At 38.6% G+C, this 27152-nt stretch overlaps 1 protein-coding gene across 2 annotated transcripts; it reads left to right on the top strand.

The window, feature by feature from the left end:
• The first annotated feature begins 11 nt into the window (after nt 1-11).
• On the top strand, nt 12-25689 carry ORC1 (origin recognition complex subunit 1). 2 transcript variants are annotated; one of them, XM_042461498.1, is made up of 20 exons: nt 12-178; nt 2276-2369; nt 2763-2890; nt 3384-3550; nt 4070-4174; nt 4415-4796; nt 7411-7705; nt 10073-10171; nt 11028-11132; nt 12504-12602; nt 13936-14116; nt 17139-17245; nt 17656-17757; nt 18967-19138; nt 19793-19900; nt 21100-21249; nt 22359-22478; nt 23417-23583; nt 23737-23824; nt 24986-25689. In XM_042461498.1, exons 2-20 carry the CDS (start codon nt 2281-2283, stop codon nt 25178-25180), a joined length of 2859 nt encoding a protein of 952 aa, XP_042317432.1. In that variant the 5' UTR covers nt 12-178; nt 2276-2280; the 3' UTR covers nt 25181-25689. The 2 variants fall into 2 exon arrangements, with proteins under 2 accessions (XP_042317432.1, XP_042317433.1); XM_042461499.1 differs by lacking the exon at nt 4070-4174.
• The last annotated feature ends 1463 nt before the right edge of the window (nt 25690-27152 follow it).

The raw sequence follows: 27152 nt of genomic DNA, 5'->3' as shown, positions 1-27152 counted from the left end.
CGTTCGTACTTTTCAGGGGCGGGGCGACCTTGGTTTGGCGCGAAGTTTCATCCGAAGGAAGGAAGGAAGGAAGGGAAGAGAGGAAGGACAAGAAGGAAGGAGTTATTTCGCTCTGTCTGTTTCGCGTCGCGGCCGCGTTTCTCCTCAGAATCTTCCTCTTCTGGAAGAGCAGGAGAAGGTCAGGCATGGGGACCAGGCGCGTCCTCCATTTCCCGGGCGCGTCCTCCATTTCATGGCTTTGTATCCAAGGCGGGGGGTGGGTTTCTAAAATGTCCTCCATTTTGAGCAAGGCTGAGAAAGCATGGAGTTATATCATTATTATTATTATTATTATTATTAGTTCATATTTATATAACCTTCTATGAGTGTTTTCACCTCGATGACCAAGGAAGTATGGGATATTAATAAGAATTATGATAATAATGTTATTATTGTTGTTATTAATGTTTATTTATAGAGCGCCATAAACTTGCATGGAACTTAGCTTTATATGATGAGTGTTTGTGCCATATTTAATTTAGTCATGCCCTATCTTCCATTTTTCCCCTTGAGTGTCCTACATTTTGTGGTGCCTCGCCCTCCTTTAGAGGGCATTTGCTCACCCAGGTCTAGTCGCCTCGTGCCTCTCGGCGCCTTCTGTCCTCCATTTTGAGCATTGCGAGATTTGGCGCAGCCATAAAGTGTCTGTTTTGGAAACCTTGTGTGTTTGTGTGTGAAAGGCTGGAGTGGTGGGACTTCCTAAGAGGCTGAAGTGTTTTGGGCAGGGTGACCAGGCGTCCTCCTTTTCCAGGACATGCCCTCCATTCCATGGCCTTCTGTCCAGGAGGAATTCCAAAATGTCCTCCATTTTGAGCAGGGGTTTAGATTGATATGAGTCAGGAAACCATGAGGAGAGACTTAGGGGGCTGGGGATGTTTAGCCTGGAGAAGAGAAGGTTAAGAGGTGACATGATGGCCCTGTTTAAACATTTGAAACGGTGTCATATTGAAGATGGAGCAAGCTTGTTTTCTGCTGCTCCAGAGAATAGGACCCAGAGCAATGGATGCAAGCAAAAGGGGGTGCTTTGATGGTGAGTTCCTGCATGGAAGGGGGTTGGACTGGACCATCTCTTCCAATTCTGCAGTCCTTTGAGTGTTTTTAGCTTTTCTTTGGTTGTGTCCTACACTTTTTCTTCAATGTCATACGTTTTGCGGTGCCTGATCCTCCTTTGCAGTGAGGACATGATGTTCACTTAGGTATGATACGCCTTGTGTGCTCTTCAAGACCTTTGCAACTTATGGCGAACCTAAAGCAAACCTGTCATGGGGTTTTCTTGGCAAGATTTGTTCAGAGGTTGTTTTGCATTTGCATTCTTCTGAGGCTGAGAGAGTGTAATACTGTATGTCTAAGGTCACCCTGTGGGTTTCCATGGCTAAGCTGGGGATTCAAGCCATGCTCTCCAGGGTCATAGACCACTACTACACCACACTGGCTCTCATCTTTGTTGTTGTTCATAGAATAGAGTTGGAAGAGACCCCAAGGGCCATCCAGTCTAACCCCATTCTACCATGCAGGAACTCACAATCAAAGCACCACCGACAGATGGTCATCCAGGCTCAGTTTAAAAACCTCCAAAGAAGGAGACACCACCACACTCTGAGAGAGTGTGTCCCACTGTTGAACAACTCTTACTGTCAGACACGTCTTCCTTTTGTGTGCCTTCAAGTTGTTTCCAACTTGAGGTAACCCTAAGGCAAACCTGTCATGGGCTTTTCTTGGCAAGATTTGTTCAGAGGGGTCTGCCATTGTCTTCTCCTGAGGCTGAGAGCATGGGACTTGCCCAAGGTCACCTGGTGGGTTTCAGGGTCCAGCAGGAAATCAAACCCTGGTTTCTCCAGAGTCTGAGTCCAACACACAAACCACTCACACACACTGGCCCTCTTGGCTCTCATTTATCCTTGTAATAAACGTAGAGCTTGGAAAAGTTAGTTTTGGGGAGCACATTTCACAGATTGTCTCAGCCAGCTTGGGCATTTACTGTCTTTGCTGGGGAATTGAGAGAACTCTAGAGCAAAGTTTTTCATGTTGTGACTCAGTGGCTCATGTATGCAATGTGTCTGGAGAGCACTGCAGGTAGACTACAGACACATCCACCTGCCATGTTACCCCACCTCACCCCCCACACTTTTAAATGCATTAGTAGGTGGCAAGTTTGGGGAGAAGATGGGTATAATGTCTTCAAGTTTATATATGTGTGTGTATCCACATAAGAATGATCCAATATTTTACTTCACAGAAATCATGAATACAAGAAGCCAAAGGAAGCGCAGCTACACATGGATTGGGAGAGGCTTCTGCACAGACAAACAATGGCAGATCTCCCATTATAGGTATGTATTTGGCTGAGTTAACAATCTCAAGTTTAATAAGGGGTGGCAACACGGCAAAGTGAAGAAAATAAAGTTCAGAATTAGCAGGGAAAGGATGTGTATTCTGTTCACATTTAATTTCAGTAGTGGATGTCTGTTAGGCCTCACAGAATTGGTTTTGTTTTTAACCTAAAGGGGGATATGATTAAGCAAGAGAACAAGATAATCATTTAGATATTCTGGGAGGGATTTCAAGTAATGGAGGCAACAGAAAGAGCAGAATCATTTAAGGGACCTTCTGAAAGTTGAAGATTTTAGGGAGGGATATGTGAGAATAGAAAATGAGCTCAACGTCAGTGTCTGTAACGTGAATTGCAAAGAATATATAACATAATTGTGCGTTTCATTTTCTAGGGGAGTAACCGTTAAGTCAGGGAAAAGTGTTGATGAGAGTGTCATTTTCCTTGGAGAATTTATTTTAGTGGAAGCTGAGGATACTGATCAGCAGTTCGTGGCAAGACTTAGAAAATTATATGAAGATGGTGAGTTTGCTTTCTGAGGTGTACACAAACCTCAGTAGATCAGTATACATAAACTTTGTTTCATGCACAAAATTATTAAAAGTATCGTATAAAATTACCTTCAGCCTATGTATATAAAGTGTATATAAAACATAATTGAATATTATATTTAAACTTGAGTCCCAAGCATTTCGGATTAGGGAGCTTCAACCTGTATGTTTTCTTTTTTTACAGTACAGCCCAGTGGTGTACCTTTAGTTCAAACATGTCTAAATTGAACACCAAAGGTCAGCTCTTTAAAAATGAGTGTATACTGTAAGGAATTGTCTCGGAATTCCCTGCAGCAGTTTGACAAATGCATAAACTTTCCTTGGTAAACTACCTTGGATACTTTGGAGGCCTGAAAACAACTGTTATTGTCCAGCAAAAGCAAATGTAATAGGACAATAAAATAATCGTGCAACTGAAATGCTCCAAGTGCTCACACTAACCTTCATTTTTTCTCCTGTCCCAGGTGCTCAGCAAAAGCATGCAGTTGTAGAGTGGTTCTCTAGTATTGTGGATATACCTTTCAGTCAGCGAGTATCTTTGGGACAAGAGTCTTCTCAGGAGATATTTTTTAATGAAAATGTTGAATTGGATCCCAACATACTTGTTACATCTATTATTAGTAATGTCACGGTGTGTATACTGACTTTTCATATGGTGGGAGAACAATTTGGGAAAGTACAGTATCTGCTTAGAGGATGCAAGGAATTGTAGTCCAAAATAATTTTTCCAAACTCTGGTTGGATGGCAGGAGAGGAGAATTTTCCTCAGTTTGTAAAGATACTTTACTCTCTGGAGATTTTCTAATTATTGGAATGCTTTTTTTGCCAAAGGTGTTAGTTTTTGATGTTGGCCTGAAAGTTCTGCATGGGTCTGTAATATGGGAAGTACCACTGCAATTGATCCTCTTTCCTTAAAAAAGTTCAATATTATTTTAATCCAGATAATGTTCTGTCACAAGCCTTAGTTTCTCCCTGGCAATTTATAGTAATGGATTTCAAAATTCCAATTTAATTAGTCCCCTTTCAGTGGCATTGCAACTTGACTTTCCTACAACTCAGCAGCTGTTGAAACTTCTTTTATGAACAGCTGCCCAAGATCAACTATGTTGGCCTAATCATTTATATTATCCTTCCCTTATCTGCTCTCCAGATATATTGGATTATAATATACATCAATTCTAACCAATCATTGTGGAGCCTGAGGATGATGAGAGTTGTAGTCTTAACATATCTGGATGGATTAGACTATAATAAAGTAAGCTTTCCTAACTGAGCTATTCTATGCAAATTTGATCAAGCCGTATACAATTAAAAAATAGATCTGATTAATAGAAAGAGCCATATGTACACAAATAAATAAAATAATAAAACTTTAATTTATATCCTGCTTTTTGTTACCACAATCAAAGCAGCGTACAACCTTTAAAAAAACACAATATATACAACCCCCCCCCTTAAAAAAGGATTAAACAATTCTATTTTGATCCCTTTCTAGGTTATTCCGTTGTCCCCATGGGAAGTGTTGCCTGTTGGGTCAAAGGATGAAAAAATCTTTTTCATAAGAAAAAGTTGGGATGGAAGAAGGTTTAAGCCATTACCACCTGAGTTGCTGGCAGAGTTGAAGGGCTCTGTGAAAATAAAGAGTAAAGACATAGATTTTGCTACTGAATACCACCAGACTCCCTCACGGACTGTTTGCTCTCTGAGAGTGGAACCTGAACATGCCACTTGGAATGCCAGAGAAGACCTGAAGAGTACTGCAGACAGAGAATCAAGATACTCAGTTTCTAAGTCTTCACTGGCTAAGCAGAAGCATTCCCAGAGAATAGCCAATGGCATTCATACCCCAGGAGCAAAGAAGAAATTGCAGCTGAATAGTATGTTTACAGATGATTTTATATATAAACATTACAGTCTTTCAAAATACCATGTGCTGATACAATAGTTGAGGAAGCTGACAGATGTGTTACTTAGGGTTAAAACAGACTGCAGAAATAATCCATCTTGAAACTGCTTTAACTGCCCTGGCTCAGTGTTTGGGAATACTGGGAATTATAGTTTATTTATTGTGGTACCAGAGCTCTCTGACAGAGAAGGCTAAATGTCTCACAAAACTACAGTTCCCAGCATTCCCTAGGATTGAGCCAGGGCAGTTAAAACAGTCTCAAGGTGGATTATTTCTACAGTGTGTTTTGGCCTATATTTACTTACTCCACCCCCCCACCCCCCGGCTCTCTTTTCCTCTCCCAAAAAGAGGAATTCTTCCAACTGACTTAAAATTAAACAAAAACAGTAATTAATCATTAAAAAATATTAACAAGCTGAATGAACAGCCAATAAGTAAAACGGATGATTAAAGACATAAAATATATCAAGACAGAGAATTCTGTGAATAATTCTTGAAATACTGTCTACTTTCCAGTGCTGCAATCTTGTGACTGTAGCTTTTTTGCTCCGTGGTACTAATTTGTAGGGATTTTTTCCTAATGTGAACTACTCTGTGTAATCCTTTTTCCTTTTATGTAGATTCTCTGGAACAATGATCGTGGAGGTATTTTAGTGACAAAATGTTGTTTCCTTGCTGTTAGCTTCAGGGAACAAATACAGGGATATTTTCTGGCTCTCTTGGTGTTGCTACTGCCATGAATTTTGTGACTCAGAGGCAGTACAGACCAGCACTTTGTGGCAGCCTGACTGTGTACTAGGGGTGAAGAAGGGCTGTGCGTTCACCCACTCCAAGCCCTTGTTCCTCTGCCGGGGTACCATCTTGGCGCGCACCTGTTTACACAGGGTTTGCCACAATGATGTCCTTTGTGCGCAGCTCCAAACAGAGCTCCACACAAAGGGCATCATAACGCTGCACTGCAGCGGTTATGGCATCCCTTCCAAGAAGCTGTCCAGAGCAGCTTCTTTTGGGGTGCAGATTGGTGCCACAACATGCGGCTGCTGTGGCACTGATTCGGGGCAAACGGGCGGCATTTAGCTGACCATCTATATAGCCCCTTAGACTCCTTTTTGCTCCTGAATGTAGCATAGGAGTGGACAATTGTGGCCCTCCAGATGTTGGACTGAACTTCCATGATACTTCACCATTGGCTATGCTGGCTAGGGATACAACCATATTTGTACAGGCACAAGTTTTCTACCTTTGATCTAGACGCACCTCATAAAGTAGAGAGTGCTTTCATATGCATATACAAGGCTCATTGTATGACCTTTAGCCCTTCTAGACTCCCTGGTCAGTCCTTTTTCTTGGCCAAGTGAATTCAGAACTAACCAAATGAACCTTGCTAAAAAAAAAATACACATTCTCATATTGATGTATTTAGCTTTTGTTGTTAACTGATGTTGAGCTTGCTTATGGCAAACTTGTGAATGACAGACCTCCCAAAACCCCAGTCGTCAATAAGCCTGGTCAGGTCTTGCAAACTCAGGGCTGTAAACATCTGTAACACTGGTCCAAAACTGCAGAAATCATCCAGTTTGAGATGGCTTTAACTGCCCTGACTCAATACTGGGGAATTCTTGGGAAATATACGGTAGTTTTGTGAGACATTTAGCCTTCTCTGTCAGAGAGCTCTGGTGCCACCAATAAACTACAGTTCCCAGGATTCTCTAGCACTGAGTTAGGGATGTTAATGCAGTCTCAAACTGAATGATTTCTGCAGTGTGTTTTGGACCGAGTGTGACACACTCCTCTCATAACTGCTATACTATTCTGGATTACAACACCCTGGGTCTTCTTTTCCCCACTGCTGTCCACAAACTAAAACAGGACCTTTTAAAATTATCTGTTAAAAGGGTTTGTAATGGTATGGATATAATTCAAGATGCAGACAAACATTTCCCAAAACAAGACCAAAACTATTATATAGATGTTTCTAACAAAAGTTACTTGAATAAATATACAGGAACAATTGTTATAACAGGCACTTGTGCTTCTTATTTCAGATGGTAAGGTTTCTTTCTTAGTTATGAATGTTATAATAATGGTTTCCTTATATGCAAATCTGCACAGAATCTCAGTGTTCTAGTTTTTAAAGATACTCACACCGTCCTTATATAAAATATTTTCTTAACCCAAATTAATATTATAGCCACTCAGGCTAACTATATCCCTCATGATATCTCTTCACTAAAACTCCTTCACTTAGAAGGAGCTAAGTCCTTCTTCTCTGACTAGCCCTAAGAGTCCTACCCTGGAACCATCAAAATCTGTCCCTCTCTGGACATAGCAAGACCCTAACACTCTGAAAACCAAACCCTATCTAACCTTCGAACAGTCACTGATGGGGTTTTTATCTCCTCCCAACCAGCATTTCATTGGTTAATTGGCTCTTGCTAGCCTAACCCACATCTGTCTTTTCTCTACACTGAGGTCTTCTTTTCCTACAGCTTTCTACTTTACCAAGCATTATTGTCTTTTCTAATATGTCCATGTCATCTTATGATATGTGCAAAGTATGATAAACTCAGCTTTTTGGTTTTTAGGTCCTTTAAAATCACCCAGAAGCAAATTTGCAGAACGAGACATAATTGAGCTAGACTCCGATTTCATTGAGCCTTTGGAGAGATCGGCTATGAAACGAAAAGTGACTTTCACTGGCTTCAAAGGGTCTCCCTCAAAAATATCTTGTGCTACTGATGAAGGAGATACATTTGCAGACATTAAGCCATTGAGGGACTCATCTGAAAGAATTAATGGAAGCCTATCGTCTCCTTGCCAGAGGAACAAAGAATGTGGTCCAAAAACCAGGCGTTCTGTTGTGAAAGAGTGTGCCACAGAGTAAGTGATAGATAACATTTTCTCTAAAATTCTTTAGAGAACATATACTTATTCACTCTATTCTAACAAATAATTTACGTTAAAGGAAGAAGCAGAAATCCCGGATGCATGCTTTATGAGTGCAAGCAGTAAGATGGTTTTATCTTTTGTAATCGATTTTTTGCATTCAAAAATACCTGTTAATAGAGAAAATAGATAGGATACGAATTATAACTATACCAGAATATAGTGTCTTTTTACAACATTAATGTGTTTTTTTAAAGAAAGTTTAGAATGCTTTGTTCTCAAGCTTCAGACTATGAGATCTTGAATGAGGACTAAGAGAGAAGAAAAAGCTTTCTAAGGCGCCTTATAGACGGGCCTAAGTGTCATTGCGCCAGGAATACGCGTGAGGGGCGGCGCTTCTGGACGCGCCTTGCCCCTCGCGCGTATTCCGTACAGCAAGATGGTGACGCCCTATACAGACGGGCACGGCCATCTTGACATAACGGACGCGCAGCGGCCGGACGTCTAAACCCGGAAGAGGCGTTGTAAGTGCGTGCTTTGGCACTTGCGATGTCTCTTCCGGGTTGCTGGAAGGAGCGCGATTTTTGCGCTCCTTTTTACAGCACGGGGGAGTCGCGCGCTTTGGCTGCAGCGGCTTCCCCGCGCTGCAATCGGCAGCGGCCCAAGACCGCCCCTTTTGGGCGGTCTGTAACGGGACATAATTTTATTTTCAGTAGACATTATTTTAATACAGATTGATTCTCCCTTACCTGAAATGCTTGCGACCAGATGTGTTTTAAGATTAGAAGGTTTTTTTGATTTTGGAATATTTGCATATACTGTACATAATGAGATATCTTGGAAATGGGACCGAAGTCTAAACATGAAGAAGAAGAAATGTTTATTGAATAGCCCTTAGGCCATTTCAAAATAACACAAAATAACACTAAAACAAGTAAAACACACTATAAATTCATATAGAAATTCTATAACAATTAGAAAAGAACTAAAATGTAATAACACAGAATCTGAAATCTAAACATGAAATTCAGCTATGTTTTATGCACAGTTTATACACAGTCTTATGCCACAACAAACTACAGTTCCCAGAATTCCATAACACTGAGCCATGGCAGTTAAAGTGGTGTCACACCAGATTATTTCTGCAGTGCGGCTGCAGCCACAGTGTGTGTACATGGAACATTTTGGAATATTTTGGATTTCAGATTTACTGATAAGGGAACTCAGCCTGTATGAGTTTTTCTGACAGAGTTTCCCCCATGGAAGATGAAAGTGACATTATTGCTGGGAGTGTCTTGTCTATCTGCTTTAGGGGGCAAATGGGATTTAAATGAGAGTTAAGCCAGAGAAAACCAGGAAATACCTGATGTTTATCACACAACATTTCCTGGTTTTCTTTAATTTAGCTCTCATTTAAATCCCATTTGCCCCCTAGTGTGATAAAGCAGTATGTGTGTTTTGTGCTTTTTTCCTTGAACTAAGAAACTCTGAAATTCAATGCAGTAAAATGCATTCAGACCAGTTTGTGATCTGCCATGCAGGTCAGTATGGAAAATTTAGAACTCTTACTGGGCATTCTCTCATGTTCCTTTTACTACCAGTTCTAAGAACATAAGAAAAGCACTGATTTCAAGTCTTTGTGGCCCCTAAGCCCAGCCTGCTCTTTATGGTCTGTACAACTAGTTGTGGCAGTTCTACTCAATGATGGTCCCTGAACCAGTGTTAATTTGTGAACTATTGGCTGCCAGTGCACTGAGAGTTTATAGGGAGAAAAGGAACAAATACGGTCTGGTCCTTCACACATTTGGGGTGGGGGAGTCAGTCTTTCACATCAACTGGCATCAGAGGCTCTGGTCTGAGTGTGATTCAGTATCTTCATACTGAAGATGGAGCAAGTTTGTTTTCTGCTGCTCCAGGGAATAGGTCTTGGAGCAATAGATACAAACTACAGGGAGAGATTCCACCTCAAAGTTAGGAAGAAGAACTTCCTGATAATAAGAGCTGTTTGACAGTGGAATATGGGAGTGGTGGAGCCTCCTTTGGGTTTTTTAAAACAGAAGCTAGATGGCCATCTGTTGGGAGTGGTTTGATTGTGTGTTCCTGCATGGCAGAAGGAGGTTGGAGTGGATGGACCTTGAGCTATCTTCCAACTTCATGATATGATGTTTATTCTCATGTAGTTCTTCAAAGACTGTTAACAGTAAGAATGGTAAGAGCATTAAGAGACTGAGAATGCAGTTCTGCTGATGTCTACTCAATGTCAATCACATTTAATTCAATTTCTATAAATACATATATAGAAATGTAGAATTATATTAAACTTTATATAATGCTTTTCTTTTTTCTTCCTGTTAATTCAAGTGGTGTGGGCAAACAGGATAAGATGAACAAGACAATAGAGCTGAAAGACTCAGAGAAACAAGCAGGAATTCTTACAAGGAATTTCAAGAATCAGCAAAGGTGAGTAATCTTCAGCAACTCCATGTGGACTTTATGTATATATGTATGTTGCAAGGAAGGCTTATCTGGATGAGCTATTCAGTTCAAATTAAACTTTAAGTTTTAAAATTATACCTAATTTTTAATCATTTGTTCAATGTTATTCTTGGTAGGTCCATGTCTAGGACCGTATGGAGTTTAGAGTTTTGCATGGCATCATGAATTTTTATATTACATGTAAAGTATGATAATATAAACATTCATTTATGTTCATTTATCCCATATAGATTGATAATTGATTTCCAAATTACATACAGTTGAAGAGCTCTGACAGGTTATGTGAATGAGGAACACTGGCTTTGTTGTGCAAATTCTATATCCAGGGTTTATCCTGGATCTGTTGATAGATCTCTGGCAATAAATCAGCATGAGATTTTGACTCCTAATGGTTTAACAGTAGTAGTAAGAACAAGACATTTCCCTTCCTAAATTAGGCTGCAGAAATCAAAAAGAGCTTGCTTGGATGAAGACAGGGCAGGCATAGTAAATTGTGTATGAATAGATTTGTTTGAGCACTCACAGTCTTGTTATGGAAGACATGCCTGAACTATTTGTTCAGAGGCATCTGGTTTTGAAATTCTGTGTCTGCCAGTTGGAGTTACTATTTTGTGCCTGGTTCTGTTTGGTAGAAGTAGGATTCTAGTTTGTTTTTGAGTGTTTTGTTTTGTTTAAGTCAGCTGCACACACTTAAACTCTGCTCGTCCCTGCTATATCAGACTTGCTTGGGGTGCTAAACTTTTCAGAAAGATGCTGGAGTTAGAAATCAGGCAGTCATTCAGGGAACTCAGAAAAAACCTGTGTCGTTCTTTCTGTATAGTATATGTGAAGAACAAGAATTGAAATCTGGAGGCCCAGCACTAACTCCACGGTCACGCAGGAAATGTGTACAGAGAACTGCTATCCATGTTGCAGAACAACTTGAGTAAGTATCTTCTTTTTTAAAATTTATTTTTATTTATTTTACATTATTTTTAGCCTCTTGGCCATTGTCCTTTATTGTATTTGAAGTCTGAATCTGAAATTCTTATTGCCCTGGTAATATGATCAATTATGTTCAGGTTTTAAAAATATTTTTATTAAATATGCTTATACAAGAACAGCAACAACAACACATCTTACAAACCAGAAACATACACATATAAATATACATAAACATATTTACCTTCTGATACTGGTATTCCATCAGACTCTAAACCAATACATCCACTCATATACTTTCATCTGTAATGTTTTCTTTCAGATTCCTTTTTATAATCCTCACTCTTGAACCTTCCTTTCATTTTTCTTTTCATTCTTCTTACTCGTCTCTCCAATTCTCACAGCCATTTTCCATATAGGGAATAACCATCCTTTTTCTTTCCTTTCTCATCCCTCCTTTATTCCTTCTCTCACTTACTCTAACCTTCATCCTTACCTACTTAAAACATTCTTAAAAACACATAATCTTCCACACTTTCTTCCTGTCCATACTGGCTCAATTTTTGTTGAAGTATGATTTTTTTTTTTGAACCTCTACTTGTTCATTTTTTATCATTTGTTCAGTGATGCCCTTAGTGGGTCATCAATCTTCATTTTATTTACGTTTTCTTTCTACCCATTCCCCCCCCTTCACAGCCTTCAGTTATCTTCACTAAATAGTGTATCTCACTTCCCTTTTTATTAATCAAAATTTTACAGTGAATTTATCTTTCAGAAACTTAAGTATTAAATCCCATTCTTCATTAATTTTTGTAGAGAGTTGTATTTGAATAATTGTGTAAGTTTATCCATTTCTAACAACAATTTCAATAACCATTCCTTTTGGTTTGGAATCTGTTTTTATTTCCATTTTTGTGCAAATGTGAAATCCAATAATATAAGATCTTACTAAAATCTTTCTCTCATTTTGCTTCAGACATATGTAGTAGATAAAATTTGTAATTTAACATTTGTTAAATTTAACATTTGTTTAATTTGTAATTTAGCATTTGTAATTTAACATTTAAGATGATGCTTACTGTATCATTTGCTCTTTTCCAACATTTGCATATTTACAAGACCACTAATAATGAAAAAAAATTCTGGGTTCTTCCCTATACTTCCAATACAAGTTGTCTTTGATTGTGTAAATTCATAATATTTTGTCTGGAGTCATACACCATTGAAAGTACATCTTGTAATAATTTTCTCTACGATTTTGAGAGATTGTATATCCAGTCCCTTTTATCCATGTATTCTCCCACTGACACACTGATTAGAAATCAGGTAGTCGGTCAAGGAACTCAGAAAAACCTGTGTCATTCTTTTTATGTAGTTTATGTGAAGAATTAAAATCTGAAGGTCCAGCACTAACTCCACGGTTACGCAGGAAATGTGCACAGAAAACTACTATTCGAGTTGCAGAACAACTTGGGTAAGAATATCTTCTTTATAGAATCTTACTTTTGCAGCATGCAGCTCAGAGCCCAGAAGTGTGTGGTATGTTACAGAGATACATGTAAAATAATTATTTGGGTAAAGATATTTGTCCTTGCATGCAGCAATAAGCACATACAAATGTATTAAGCTATGTTTCATAGGAAGACTTTTTTAAAAGAAGCTGATCCAAAACTAATTGTGTTCTCTACCAATTAAAGCCAATCAAATTGGGCCAATCTGTTTTACTTCCAGAATATATTCCTTTACATATTTCTCTACAATTCTTCCACAAAATATTTTCCTTTATAATTCAAAGAGATGAACATTAGGAAGTAACTGTGGTGGTGGTGGGTGGAAATATGCCACTTATTGATCTGCTGACAACATCCTTGCTGACAGGTATTTTTGCTCAGCCCTGGGCTCTTCCCTTTCTCCCCGCTATCAAAATGTGCTAGATCCCAGAGTAAAGAAGGAGGTGTTTTGCATTTATGTGCTGTACTTTGGAACAAGGGGGTGTTGATTTGCTGTATGCCTTTTCCAAGCTTAGTAGTGCCACTTGAGAAATCTCCTTCATCATTCTTTGTTCTATGAAGCAAGGAGAAGATTTTGAGACCTTTACTGTGTTAGAGCATTTTTATTTAACAAAGCAGACCAGTGCTGACCTGACTTTAATGGAGGAAACGGTCACCGCTGTCCATTTGTCATGTTGGTTACAGATATAAAATCAATATTAGATGCTAGAGAACAAAAAACCGCACTCATGTCCTATTTATGGGCTTCCCTTTACCATCTGGTTGCTCACAATGGAAGATTAGATAGGTCTTTGGACATTCAGCAGGACATTTTATATGCTGAAGTTGTTTTTTTTTTAAAAAAACAATATTTTTAAGAAGGTCCCTATTGAAATCAAAAGTCTATATGGGGAATTAAGTTGAATTGTGCATTGTAACAACATAAATCAAATAAATATTTATTGAAATTGTCACTGCATATTTCTAGAATGATCTTTGTGATAATTTTAGAATTATAGTATCCCTGGACAGACTTCAGATTTCAAATGCCCCTGTGAACAAGAGATGTTGTTTTGTTTAATCTGTAGATTTCAAAAACTGATTGAAAGACCTTAATCTTAAAGTCACTTTGTTCTCTAGCGAACAGGCTTTCTTAATCAGTTATCTTGATGTCACCACAATAAATGTAATGTGCTTTGGTACGCTTAACTTCTTAATTTTTGTTTAGCTGACAAGAGGCCCACCAAAGTAGTGACTATTGTTAAGTTATTTTTATTGAAAATACAAGATATGACTGATGAAATTTTCCTGCTGTAGTGTCTTGGAAACAGATGGGGAGGAAGAGGATTTCATTTCTACTTCAGAAAGTTCTGACTCTAGTAGCAGTGATGAAGAAGATAGAAAGGTGTTTTGTACACCTAAGAGGCAAATGAGATCCACGTCAAAAAACTTGAGGAAACCATCTAGTGGAAAATCTGCCAAAGACCCAAGCAAAACTGTAAGATTATAGAAATGGCTTTTTTTTTTTACATCTGCAATAACTGAACAACTCATACTGAAAATTATTTAAGAAACTTTGACTACATGGGAAGAAATACAAACTTAGGAGGAAAGGTGGCGACTCTTTATTTTATTTATTTGTTATGTTTATACCCTGCTCTTTAGAAAGGGATGCTGTAGCTTAGTGGTTAAGGTGCCAATTCTGATGATTGGAAGATCGGAAGGTTGGCAGTTTGAGGCCAGAGTGCTGCATGATGGGGTGAGTTCCATGTCACTAGTCCTAGTCTCTGCCAACCTAGCAGTTTGAAAACATGCAAATGCAAGTAGATAAATAGGTACCACTTTGATGGGAAGGTAACAGTGTTTGGTGCAGTGATGCTGGCCACATGACCACTAGAGTAGTCCTCAGACAAAGTTGGCTCTTTGGCTTAGTAACAGAGATGAGCACCAACTCTTACAGTTGGTTACAACTAAACATTCATGTCAAGGGACTACCTGTGCCTTTTTAGTTTTTACTCTCAGAGCAGCTTACAAATTCCTAATTAGACAGGTCCCTGCCCTCAGGCTTACAATCTAAAAAGACATGACACAAAAGGAGAAGGGAATGGCAGTGGGGAAAGAATCAAGTCCAGTGATTCTTCTCTCCTGCTGAGGCCAGGGCCCTTCATCTGTCTTTAGAGCTATATAATAATAATGAAACATTGACATTGTTCTCTGTAACATGCCTCTTGACTGGGACAATAATCTTAATTTTCGCTAGTTGTTGGCTACAAGTAAATAATTGGTGTCTGTGGAAATCCTACTTTTGATTACTACCTTAGATATACTCTTGTTCCACTGCCCAGAAAACATTGGAGGGCTGTCAAATGCAACACCCATAGCCTGACTCTGGCTGCTGAATGTAACACTCACAGTTATGATCACTCAGTCCTGGGTTTGAGAAGGTTGTTTTATTTAAGAAAGTGAGAAGAATAAAAACACATCAAAAGGAAAGAAACAAAACACACAGTGTCTCTGGCTACACACCATGTAATTGTGCACACACACACACACACACACACACACATTGTCCACGCAGGGTTTGTCTTTGTAGGGAAGGGTATATAAGATAGTAGAGAACAAAGAGCCTTTGTTCTCTACTATCTTATATACCCTTCCCTACAAAGCTTCTAAAAGCATCACATCATCTACCCTATAGAGGCTGGGCCCAGGGAAAGGGGGAAAAGGTTCCCATGCCAACTACCAAATTCTTTATACAATCTCCAGATGCCAGGATGGGCTAGCATCTTATCTCTTGGCACTGGAATGCCATTCTTCCAGCTCCTGTACCATCTCACTGCAAGGGAGAACTTTCTTTGATCCATTCTCCATAGGATACACAAAGCCTATCATGCTGCTGAAGCCTAAACCATACTTTTACTAAAACCCCAGGTCTAGCACATTCAAATGGTTTCTAGGATTTTCACCATGTTTTTGGACCTTCTTGGGATATCTTAAGACCAGGAAAGGCCTTATTAATAGCAGGAAATGAATGGCAATCACTACCTGTTTCAAAGAGGCCTGCCCTCCAAAGCATGCTGGTAATGCCCTCTACATGCCCTAGATGTCATTTTAGATTTTAAAAATGGGAAGCATTTTTTCACCCCTAGGGGCCTCTAAATGTGGAGATGATCTGCATGCCTTCTATAGGGCATTTTGAAGCACGAAACAGAAAACATTTAAAGCACAAAAATGGTCTGAATTTTGCCCACTCTTGTCTTAGACTGAGAGAATAGGACTTGCCAAGGATCACCCAGTGTGGGTTTCCATGACAAAGTGGGGATTCAAATCTTGATCTCCCAGAGCCCTAGTCCAACACTAAGCCATAACACTACATTGGCTCTTCATCACAATATGATATTCTGTTTATTTATATTCAGCTACTTATCATACGGTGGTACATTAACATTTACCCTTACATACCATATTACATTATTGTATATAGGTACGACTGTATTACGTAACCAATGTAACATCACTGCTGTAGAGAGTTTCAAATTCATTCCAGCATTTGTCCCATTTCTCTGCAAAGCAAGTCCTGTGCTGAAGTGTAAATTCAGAATAGTTGTCAGATAATGCAAAATAATCATGCTGGTTTATTGCTAATTGCTACATCATTAACAAAGAATCATGGGATGCCTTAAAGACTGACAGTGCAATCTTATAAATATCTACTGAAAAATAAGCTCCATTTAACTCAACAGTGACAGTGTGCCTGTGTGCGTGTCCGCACATACGCAGACACAGACTTATATACAGCATAAAATGAAAGGATAATACGTTATGTGTAAATTTAAATGTGAATTTTAAACAATTAAAAAAACCATCTGAATGTATCAATATTTGAACTAAAAAAACGGTTCGGTTTTTTTTAGAGGATAGGAAATAGATTTTAAAAACTAGAGAGAAAGAAAGGCACACTCCTTGAAATTAATAAACATTATTTCTTTCTGGAAGTGTGAAGTCAGATAACCTGAGAAGCCATCAGTGTTGGGGCTTCCATTTTGTGCCATGTGTTCTTCGATATGAGTAGGTCCAGAATTTCCTCAAACCACATTTTAATAGAGCATAACTTCTTTATTCCCCCGCTGCCACCTGCTGTATAAGTTAAATCTCTGCTATTTTGTGGTGCTTGGTATTTTAGCAATAGCAAGTACATTTTTATATCGCTTATCAGTGCACTTAAGCATTCCCTAAGCGGTTTACAAAGTGTAAGCTAATTGCCCCCAACAAGCTGGGTATTCATTTTCGCAACCTCAGAAGGATGCAAGGCTGAGTTGGCCCTGAGCCCCTGGCTGGTATTGAACTCACAACCTTGTGGTTTGTGAATGAGTGGCTACAGTACAGGCATTTAATCACTGCACCACCAGGGCTCAAACATTTTAAATGTTTGTTGCATAAGCTTTTTGAAGCTGGGTGTTAATTGGGATTTAATACAAAAGAGAGAGTCCTAATTTAGTGGATGTGATTTTTCTCTACAGCCCGATCAAAGAACTCCCAAGACACCACGCAATGCTACTCCCAGAATTCGGATGCGAAATCAAACCACTCCAAAGCCAGGCAATGCTCTTGAAGAGGCTAGAGTGAGGTAAACTATTCCTAATATGTGATAAAAGAGAAGAAACAAGTTACATTTAAACTAAGAAGAAATGGGAACTATTGTCTATGGATGGTATGAAGTGTTTTTAGTTTTCCAAATCTAAACATGCTATGGCTCTTCCAAATGAATACATGTTTCCTTATGTCTCATTCTTTCTGGTTTCATGTTTGCACTCAGAATGCTTCTAAACATTTTGCTTCAATGCCAATGTATTGTGTCATTTTTCCCAGTTGTAGGTTCAGAACACCAATGTTTTAAAAAGTATTATTTGTAGCATCTGTATATCAAAATTTTTCCTGGTGCTATTTCTCCTGTGTCTAATGGTTAGATTAGAACTGGCTCCTGAGTCTTGAATGCTTCAGTGACTCCGTTTTCCTTGTCTTTTCCTTTCATCAAAGGCTACATGTGTCTGCTGTCCCAGACTCCTTGCCATGCCGTGAAAAAGAATTTCAGGATATCTGTAACTTTATAGAAAGCAAACTCATTGATGGGACTGGCGGGTGAGTGTTGTCTTCAGCCATTTTTAGATAAGTATTAAGCAAAACAGTAATTTAATCATACTGAAAAGGAAGAAAAACAAAAAATCTAATGAGCAATGAACAAGAAATGAAATTTTTGCAAATTGCCCCCAACAGAACAGTAATAATAAATAGAGCTTACTTAAAAGGTTGGTTTTTGAGATTCATAATATTTTTCTAACACAGTTTTGAAGCTACAGTCACAAAACACATAAAATATGTTTTTCATATTTATGCAGCTTTAAGCAAGTATGTAGGTCTGTTCTCATGAATAAATTTTCAGCAGGTTTTAAACAGCATGTCAAGTTTTTCAACAACCCTAACCTCAGGAGCTCAGTGAGAGAAGGTTTAGTGTAAATAAATGCCAGAGCATGTGCTTGAGATACAGAAGCTCTCTTTTTCAATCCCTGACACCTCCAGTTAATCGTTGTTTTTTTAATGACACTCAGCCTGGAATTCTCAAGTTTTGCTGCCAGTCAGAGTAGATGATGCTGAGCTGGATGGACAATTCATCTAAAAATAAGGCAGTATCTTGTAATAAAACAAATCTATGGAAGTTTCATCTTTCATCTTTAAATTCAATACTACTTCAAGCAGAATTGGTGGGAATGCAAGGGTAGGCTTTCTCAATGGCTGCCCCTAGACTCTGGTACTTCCTTCCCAGGGAGGACAGAATAGCACCTTCCATCACCAGGCACAAAGACCTTTTTATTCTAGAAATCTTTTAAAACTAAGTTTTTCCATTTTTAAAACAAAGTTTTAAAAAGATGGTCAAGGGCGCTGTACTCTTTTAGAATTGTTTTAATTACAGTACCTTTTATCTTTTAATAGTATTTTATCTTTTTGAAGTGTAGTTTATAAATCATTTTATTATTGTCAATGCATTTGGCCCTCCTTATCCAAGAATCCTTTATTGATGTATTCAAGCATCCATGGCTTTAAAAATATATCAATTCAAAAAAGCAAAACCTGGGTTTTGCCATTTTATATAAGAGACACCATTTTACTGTGCCATTGTATTTCATGGGACTTGAGCATCCACAGATTTTGGTATCCCCAAGGGTCCTGGAACCAAACCCCAGTGGATGCCAAGGACCCACTGTAGTTTAATCATTTTATTATTTATTATAACAACAACAATATTTCTTTATACCTTCCATATATACAACACTGGTTTTCTCACTTTTTCAGATGTATGTACATTTCTGGAGTTCCTGGGACAGGCAAAACAGCAACTGTTCATGAGGCCATTCGTTACCTTCAGCAGGCAGCAGAAAATGATGAGCTACCCTCCTTCCAGTTTATAGAAATTAATGGCATGAAGTTGACAGATCCACACCAAGCCTATGTGCAAATCTTAAAGGTGAGCAAATGGATTACATGTCTCTGATAATGAAAAGCCAGCAAGTGTCTTTGAATAAACATTAAACTAAAAGTGCTGTTTAAAAATCACTTGTAAGCTTGCCTACCCTTCTAGATGGGAAGACATGGAAAAAGCAATCCCACCAAGAAACCACTAAGATCACTACTAACCATCTAGTTCTGTAGCAAACTTCCATAACATGCTATTTGTTTGTGAAATGTGATCCCCATCTGTTGATTTTTTGACAAGTTGTAAAACCTTCATTTCTTGTTTCTAGCACAGTAGATGTGACATGGCTATGTAAAGTTGTTCACTGAATGTTTGAAGAGCTTGTGTTGCTCTGATGTTGTTAGACTTGGTGAATAAATTGATACTGGTGTCCTAGAGTTCTCACAACTTTGCAATCGAGATTGGTTGGTATATGCTTCATTTTCTTTACTGTTTCTGACAATTCATGATTTATATGTTGTGGGAGGAGTTGACACTTAACTCTGCAATCCTAAAGTGGCTCACTGAAAAGCCTGGTTTAATACAGCGGGGCTTATTTCTCATGAAACATCCACAGAATTGCACTGCTGGTGGAGCAGAATCTATTACGTATCATCTTTTACAGACCTTAACTTGAGCTTCTGCTTAATCCTGTATCCCATGTAGTTACTGACAGACCAAAAGGCAACTGCAAACCATGCTGCTGTTCTCCTGGAGAAGATGTTCTGCAAGTCTGGATCTAAAAGGAAAACTATAGTACTTGTAGTAGATGAGGTAATATGGAGGTTCTTACACTGTTAATAGTATATTATTTTAGCCTATTTTTATTTTACATGGTTTCCCAAACCAGAAGACCAGGAGAGTTAACTATCTGAATAACTTTCATATTTGTACTGTGAATCTGATGTATTTATATGTTTGTTTAAAGCATTTTACTCCACTCTGTCTCCCAGAGTGGTTTACAGAGATTAAGGGGAAGCTTAAAAGGAAAGGGGAAATGTTGTCTTATATAGTGGGCTCGTGGTACCCACTGGGGTTTGGTTCCAGGAACCCTGTGGATGTAGTTACCTAAATCCATGGATGATCAAGTCCCATTATATACAGTGGGGTAATAAAACTATGTCCCTTAGGCCCCGTATAGACAGGCCAAAATAGGACTGGAGCATGGCTTTGGCGCAGCTTCCAGACTCTTAGGATGCATGCATCATTTAAACAGCATACCTCCAAAGTGACCCAAAGCAGATTTATTTTGGACTGTCTGTACGGGCTCTGATTAAATGGCAAAGACAGTATTTGCTTTTTGGAATTTATTTTAAAAAATTTAAATATTTTCAAGCTGTGAATTGTTGGATCTCTGGATGCAGAATCCATGGATACAGACAGCCAACTGCATCTCTTCATCAGGGCTGTTATATTAACAGGGAATAATTTCAGACTAGGGATTAATGCATCCAGAAGATCCCTGTTCTGCAAGGAGAAATATTTTGATGCAATAAAGGAGTCTGCCTACTTTGTACACTGATTACATGTACTGTATGTAAAGAGAGTAAAATGTAAAATATGTAAAGAAAATTTAAAAAATAAAGCATACTTAGGTTTTGGGAATGTCTGGATTTATTTTGGCCCAAATCCTTACATTATGCATTTTCAATTGGATTTAAACCATGCTGGGAGGTACAGAGGAGTAAAATGCTTTAAAGAAATATAACTTATTAATACATCAGTTTAGCAATGGGACTTTGTGATTAATGACTTAACATTCACTAATTTATTCATTGGGTCTGCCCTAGGTGGAACTGGTGTATGTTTTTGTATATCCTTATGGCCATCCTAATAGACTGAAGACATAAGTGAGCAAAGACTTCTCCAAGATTTCATATATTTTGGGGAAACTGCATTTGAAACTAGCTTGCTCAAATCTTTGAATACTTTTTCTCCTACTTTAATTTTGTATCACATTTTTCCTTGACCAGCTTGACCTCTTGTGGACCAGAAAACAAAATGTGATGTACAGTCTCTTTGACTGGCCAACCCAAAAAAATGCCAAGTTAATCGTCTTAGCCATTGCTAACACTATGGATTTGCCAGAGAGAATTATGATGAACAGAGTAGCCAGCAGGCTGGTATGTCCTTTCAGTTTTGTTATGTTGCTTATGTGGTACTCGTGTTGAGAATTCAGCACTGGTCAGTGTGCTTGTTTAGTGATATCCTTCATTTTGTCTACCCATAGTTAGGATGTATGAACTTGCAGCTATGGTGGTTTCATATCTAACAGAACTAAACAATAACGCCTGTTATTCTACATAGGCTGCCAGTGGTATGATAAAATAATAAATGTGGCAATCCCTTGAAATAATTCTGAATGAAATTAAATCCTAATTCCAGAAAGTGAGGTCAACATTATGGCTAATCCTATACAGATAACCCACTGAGTGACCTTGGGCAATTCACATACCCTGAGCCTCAGAGGATGGTAATGGTAAATCCTCTCTGAAGAAACTTGCCAAGGAAACCCCGTGATAGGGTCCCATAAATCAAAGGTGACTTGAAGGCACACAACAGCAAATACAGATCACCAATTCTTGTCAGTTCAAAACACAGTATTATGTGTCTGGATTATTTTAGTGGTTTGCTTATGAAAATACATTGACTTACCATTAAACAGTTTTTTAAAAAACATAGATAAATACATGTCCTGCATCAGAGTTGCATTTTCCAGTTTCTAGATCTTGTATAATAACTAAAAAACATTCTAGATAGAAAGAAGTTGTTTTTTAAAGCTACTCAGATTGACATGTATGCACATTCTTTTACTTTGTCAAATTGTTTATGACTTCTAAGTTTGTCAACATAAAATCTTCAAACATTCCAGGAACCAGATAGCGCATTAACCATGTCTCTATACCTGACTTAATACAAAATATGTAATCCATTTACTAAACTCCAGCAACTTCCACAAAGGTAGAATTTCCTTGGTCATAGATGCATCAGTTTCCTTCCCCTGAGTGAATAGGCTGTAGTATAGTTTCTAAACTGTGTCTACAGAAGGGAATGTGGTTAAAGGAAAATACTACTGCTACTATTAACTTGTGAAAAGGAAGGAAATAAACAACAGTATCAAAAGGTAGAAGAAGAATCTCTGCTTGAAATAAAGTTGCATGTTTCTTGAGATTAAATTAACCTCTTTCGTTGTAATACACCCTAAAAGTCCAGTAAATTTCTTTCACTGCAGGGTCTTACCAGAATGTCTTTCCAGCCATATACCTTCAGGCAGTTACAGAAGATTATCTCAACCAGAATGGGCCCATTGAAAGCATTTGAGGAGGATGCAGTTCAGCTTGTTTCCAGAAAGGTAAACTTAATACAAGATAGAGAAGGCAACTTCCAGGTGTGAATCTGCGAAGGGAGTTCTTCTCCCTTGTTCCCATCTCCACATTTGCTGTAGGGGTCATGAAAATAAATCAGTACTTTTTTGGATTTTTTTTTAATTTTTTTATTTTCATAGTTTCATTCTGAAACTATGATTCCACTTGTAAGCAGAGTGTGGGAAGAACACCCCTTGTTATGAAGGAAAAACTGCATTGGCAGCAACAGGGATCATGCAAGTGCAAAAATGGCCAGGGTATATGCAGTCACATGTTACCCTGATGTAAGAATATGTCTGCTATATTTGTTTTAGAAAATCTTGACATACGGTAGTTAGCATTGGTATAAACTGGCATATGACTGGGTATTTTAAACTGTGGCTGCAGTCCAAAATGCATATTGGACAGGTTTAGTGCTTCTAAGCTCATGTCTAGAAGTAAAGGAAATGTTTTAGTCAAGTATTATGATCTCTCTGGTTTGATAGCTGTCCTTTTTAAAATCAGTCACTTGCCTCCATAGGGTTTTGATGAAAATCAGTGGTTTTTTTCCTGATTTTGTTTTTTGCTTTGGTGCACTGATGTTAATGTTTAGCTGTGTCTTGAAATTACTTGTTTATGTTTAGTGGTTGATCAGAAAATAAACCATATACTTTAATGCACATGTAATTTACATTCATGATACTTTGAAAGCAAAAAGGCAGGTCCTTGCCCCAAGAGAGCTTAGAATGTTAATCCCAAGGCAGACCACAAGAACATTGATGGCCAAGTTAATAGGGGTGAAAGGGAACGGCCAGCAGAACAAATAATTATGTAAGAAATATTATTGTACCATATATATATTTATAAATATGATGTACCTTATTAGTTTTTTTCCTGAATAATAAAGTGTTAGGGAACATTATTTTCTTAAATTACTTTCTTTTAGGTTGCAGCTTTATCTGGTGATGCAAGACGTTGCCTTGATATCTGCAGAAGGGCCACAGAGATCTGTGAACTTTCTGATCAGAACAGTGACTCGGGACTAGTTGGCATGGCACATGTCATGGAAGCCATGGATGAAATGTTCTCATCTTCTTATATAAGCACAATTCGGTAATATAATAGTTTCACCTTATGGTTTATTAGGTTCACTTGCTGTTTCTTTACCATTTTAGATACTGCTTTTCAAGCCAAGGCCCACCTTTTGTGGGTCAGAATCTTATATTCATATAATTAATTTTCTGGTGTTCTTTTGTTCTCTTTCAGGAATGCATCATTACAGGAGCAAACCTTCCTAAAAGCAATAATTGCAGAATTTCGCAGGTCAGGACTGGAGGAGGCTACAGTTCAACAGGTAGTTTTAAAATTAGGGCTAATTTTATTTCATCTGTTATCTCATCCAAAAGTCTTTAGGAATATTCCACAAAAATCTTCTGACTAAAAGATTTCTAACTGCTGTGTATGCCCAAGATCCAGTGGTATACTTTGTCTGAGATGCTGGTCAGGAGATGTACTGTAAAGTTCCAAATAAGCAGAATTGCAACATGTCTCCCCATACTTCCCTGAAACTACGTTTTAAACTGCTGCAATCCCCACTCCAAACATGATTTCCTGGCCTAATGGAGAGCAGGACGGGGAGAGATGTGTCCATCTGGGTTCCTATCGTTGGACATACAGTGGAAGGCATCCTCTGGGATCTGCCAGAGGTCCTCTGAAAGTCCCAGAGGATGATATAATTGCTGTGTAACCAGCGATAGGAACAGAGCTGGATCCTTCGCTGCCACATACATATCCTTGCTGTCCACCAACCAGTAAATGGCCATGTTGGTGGGGCGAGGCTGCTGTAACAGCTTAAATGGTGGGTTTAGGAGAGTTTGGTCATTATGCAGTTGTATAAAGATTCCAACCTCTGTAGTAACCCAAAAAAGATGGACTTAAAGCTTCATAGGCCACTAACAGGATGCCAGCCTTTGGTACCCAATGTCAACACAACTGGGACTTTTGCTCCCTCCCATTGCAGACCTCTGGTCTGTAAAGGCTGCTCCACAGGGTGTGCTAGTATATGGGAGGGATGGGGGCAGAGGGAAAAGTAGCAGGATCCAGCTGAAGTATACAGTGGAATCCTGGACTGTGCATATAGGAACCTTCAGTGTAATCAACCATATGTGATGTTACAATTCACAAATATTCATGTAATGAATTTTCCATGTGTTTCTAGGGTTTTTTCTCCCCTCCAACTTCTTCAATAGTTCTCCCATAAAGAACTTTTATACACTGAAAGCATGACCATTTGCAGGGTTGTAACAAAACAAAAAGCGAACAAATGGACTTTCTGCAGATACATTCTACCTGCAGAACCTATTTGAAAATCTCTCCTTTTAAAATCTTGTGGCTTAATATATACTAGACTGCCCTCCCCTTGCAATTAGTTGAGGAAGCAGGAAGATCATTCTATTTAGTGTTTGTTCTGTTCTTGCTAACCAGTTGAATTCTGCTTTCCCCCCCTTTTCTTTAGGTATATCACCACCATGTTGCACTGTGTAGAATTGAAGGCCTACAAACTCCTACCATATCAGACACAATAGCAATTGCCTCACGGCTTAGTGCTTGTAGACTTTTGCTAGCAGAATCTAGTCATAAATATCTTCACATGCGGGTTCGACTTAACGTTAGCCAGGATGATGTTATGTATGCACTTAAGGAAGAATAAGGTCAACTGTACATTTCTGTCAATGCATCTATGTATACTGGGTTTAAGTTAAATTTTAAAGATGTTTATTTTAAATTATATGGTGCTGATTAAACTAGAATGTAGGTATTTTGAAACCAATGTCAAAGTTCTTTTAATTTACTTCTGATTCACAACATGTATGAACACATTGTACTAAAATGTTTTTCTTCAGCTGTTCAATGTATTTCCATTTCCCGGCTTTCTCTGCTCAATTGAGACATGATCTTGCTGATGTGTAGTTCCCACACAGGTCCACACCATTCCTTACATAATGCAGCTTTTAAAAATCCTATGACAATTAATCCTGAGCTCTGAAAAGTTATTTGTTGGTCTACAACTCCTCAAATCCTCACCCAACGTGATCACAAAAATATAAACTGGAAAAAGACTAGCACTAATTTTCAGACTGTATTTTGCAAACCTTTTGATTGTGGTTGGGAGCAATTTGCTAACATTTCCAATTAAAACATGACAGACTGAATGGCGAAGATGGCTCCATTTCTTAAATCATGTTTTGGCTGTCAAGTTTTGAATTGAATATACATTTTAGCGTTCCATTTATGGTCACTAGGTGGCAATGCCACATCTCTTGCTCAGCTTACAATTAAGCTAATTTAGTTGCTGTTTTCAGAGGGTAGTGATAGTTTTTCAAAATTATTATACTCAGCCAACACATTCTTGTTTTTCTCACATTATTTTTCTGCTAATGGGGCTCAAAAACTGGAAATATGTGTAAGTGAGCACTAAGCTTAAACGAAATAATGGGAGGGTCCAGTGTGCCCCAATAGTTGAATAAGATTCCAAGGAGAGATCTTGTAGCACCTTTAAGACTAACTGGATGAAAGAAGTTGGCAGCATGAGCTTTCGTAGACTTAAGTCTACTTTTTCAGATGCATTATTAGACTGAAATCTAGGAAAGCTCATGCTGCCAACTTCCCTGTTTCAATTAGTCTCAGAGGTGGTTCTCAACTTTCCTAATGCTGTGACCCTTTAATACAGTTTCTCAAGTTGTGGTGACCCCCAAATATAAAATTATTTTCGTCTTGGTTCCTAAGACCATCAGAAATATGTGTTTTCTGATGGTCTTAGGTGACTTCTGTCACGCTCCCCAAAGGGGTTGCTTCCCACAGGTTGAGAACCCCTGTTCTAGATCAATGCTATTGAAAGTGATGTGCGGTGGACCTGTGGTGTTCCTCAAGCCATTGGTTCCACATCCCTGGCACTTTGGGGGGAAATATGCTTGTGGATCCCTCACTTGAGACAGATCACAGAGGACATTTCTAGACCTAGAGCAGGATTCTTGCAGGAAAGCAATGAGGAGGGTATGGTCTCTTGAAAAAGTCAACTCACCCACAAACAGGAAAATGAAATGCAGCAACGGTAGAAGAGTTCTTCCCTGCCGTAAGCTCATGCTCTCTTGCACCCAGTATCTTTCTATCCTGTGGCTACTAATTCTCGGATTCCCTTGGTCCACAATCCCTGGCTGTATGGCACAGATGACCATTTGCTCTCAGCCAGATCTCAAGGACCTGAAGCGACTTGGGGAACTTGGACAGCTCCAAACAATGCTGATGTGGGGATTTCTTTTTTTAAACCCTTTTGTCTGACTCACTCCGCCTGTTCTCTGCCCTTACTTCCTCTTTTTTAAAAAGACATTATTTTCATATATATTTTTATCTCCTTGTCTTTTAGTTTTAGAAGCAGGAGGGTGCTTTTGCTGGACACGTTATCCTCCTGGTTTTTCCTATAGCCAACTACCTGACTCTTGTATGAATAGATCTGATCTGGAAGGGCTGTTTCCTAAACTCTTATCTGTTTCCCCAGCTGGTATCTAGCACCTTTTAAACTGGGCAGTCTGTTCAGTTTTTTTGGGTATCTGAAATCCCAAAATTGATAGGGAGAGTATGTTATAGGAAAAGGCAACCCATAACAGGATACTTTTCAAGCATGT

This window comes from Sceloporus undulatus, chromosome 4, assembly GCF_019175285.1.
Source record: "Sceloporus undulatus isolate JIND9_A2432 ecotype Alabama chromosome 4, SceUnd_v1.1, whole genome shotgun sequence".
NCBI lineage: Eukaryota > Metazoa > Chordata > Lepidosauria > Squamata > Phrynosomatidae > Sceloporus > Sceloporus undulatus.
The sequence above is the reverse complement of the archived record's forward strand: the minus strand, read 5'-3'. Positions and strand labels throughout refer to the sequence as shown.

Bases quoted from the DNA above. Each gene is read 5' to 3' on its own strand.
- ORC1 (XM_042461498.1), top strand. From the start codon at position 2,281: ATGAATACAAGAAGCCAAAGGAAGCGCAGCTACACATGGATTGGGAGA. The intron at 14,117-17,138 runs GTAAGATTATAG...TTTTCTCTACAG, and splicing joins CCAAAGACCCAAGCAAAACT to CCCGATCAAAGAACTCCCAA. The intron at 22,479-23,416 runs GTAAACTTAATA...ACTTTCTTTTAG, and splicing joins TTCAGCTTGTTTCCAGAAAG to GTTGCAGCTTTATCTGGTGA.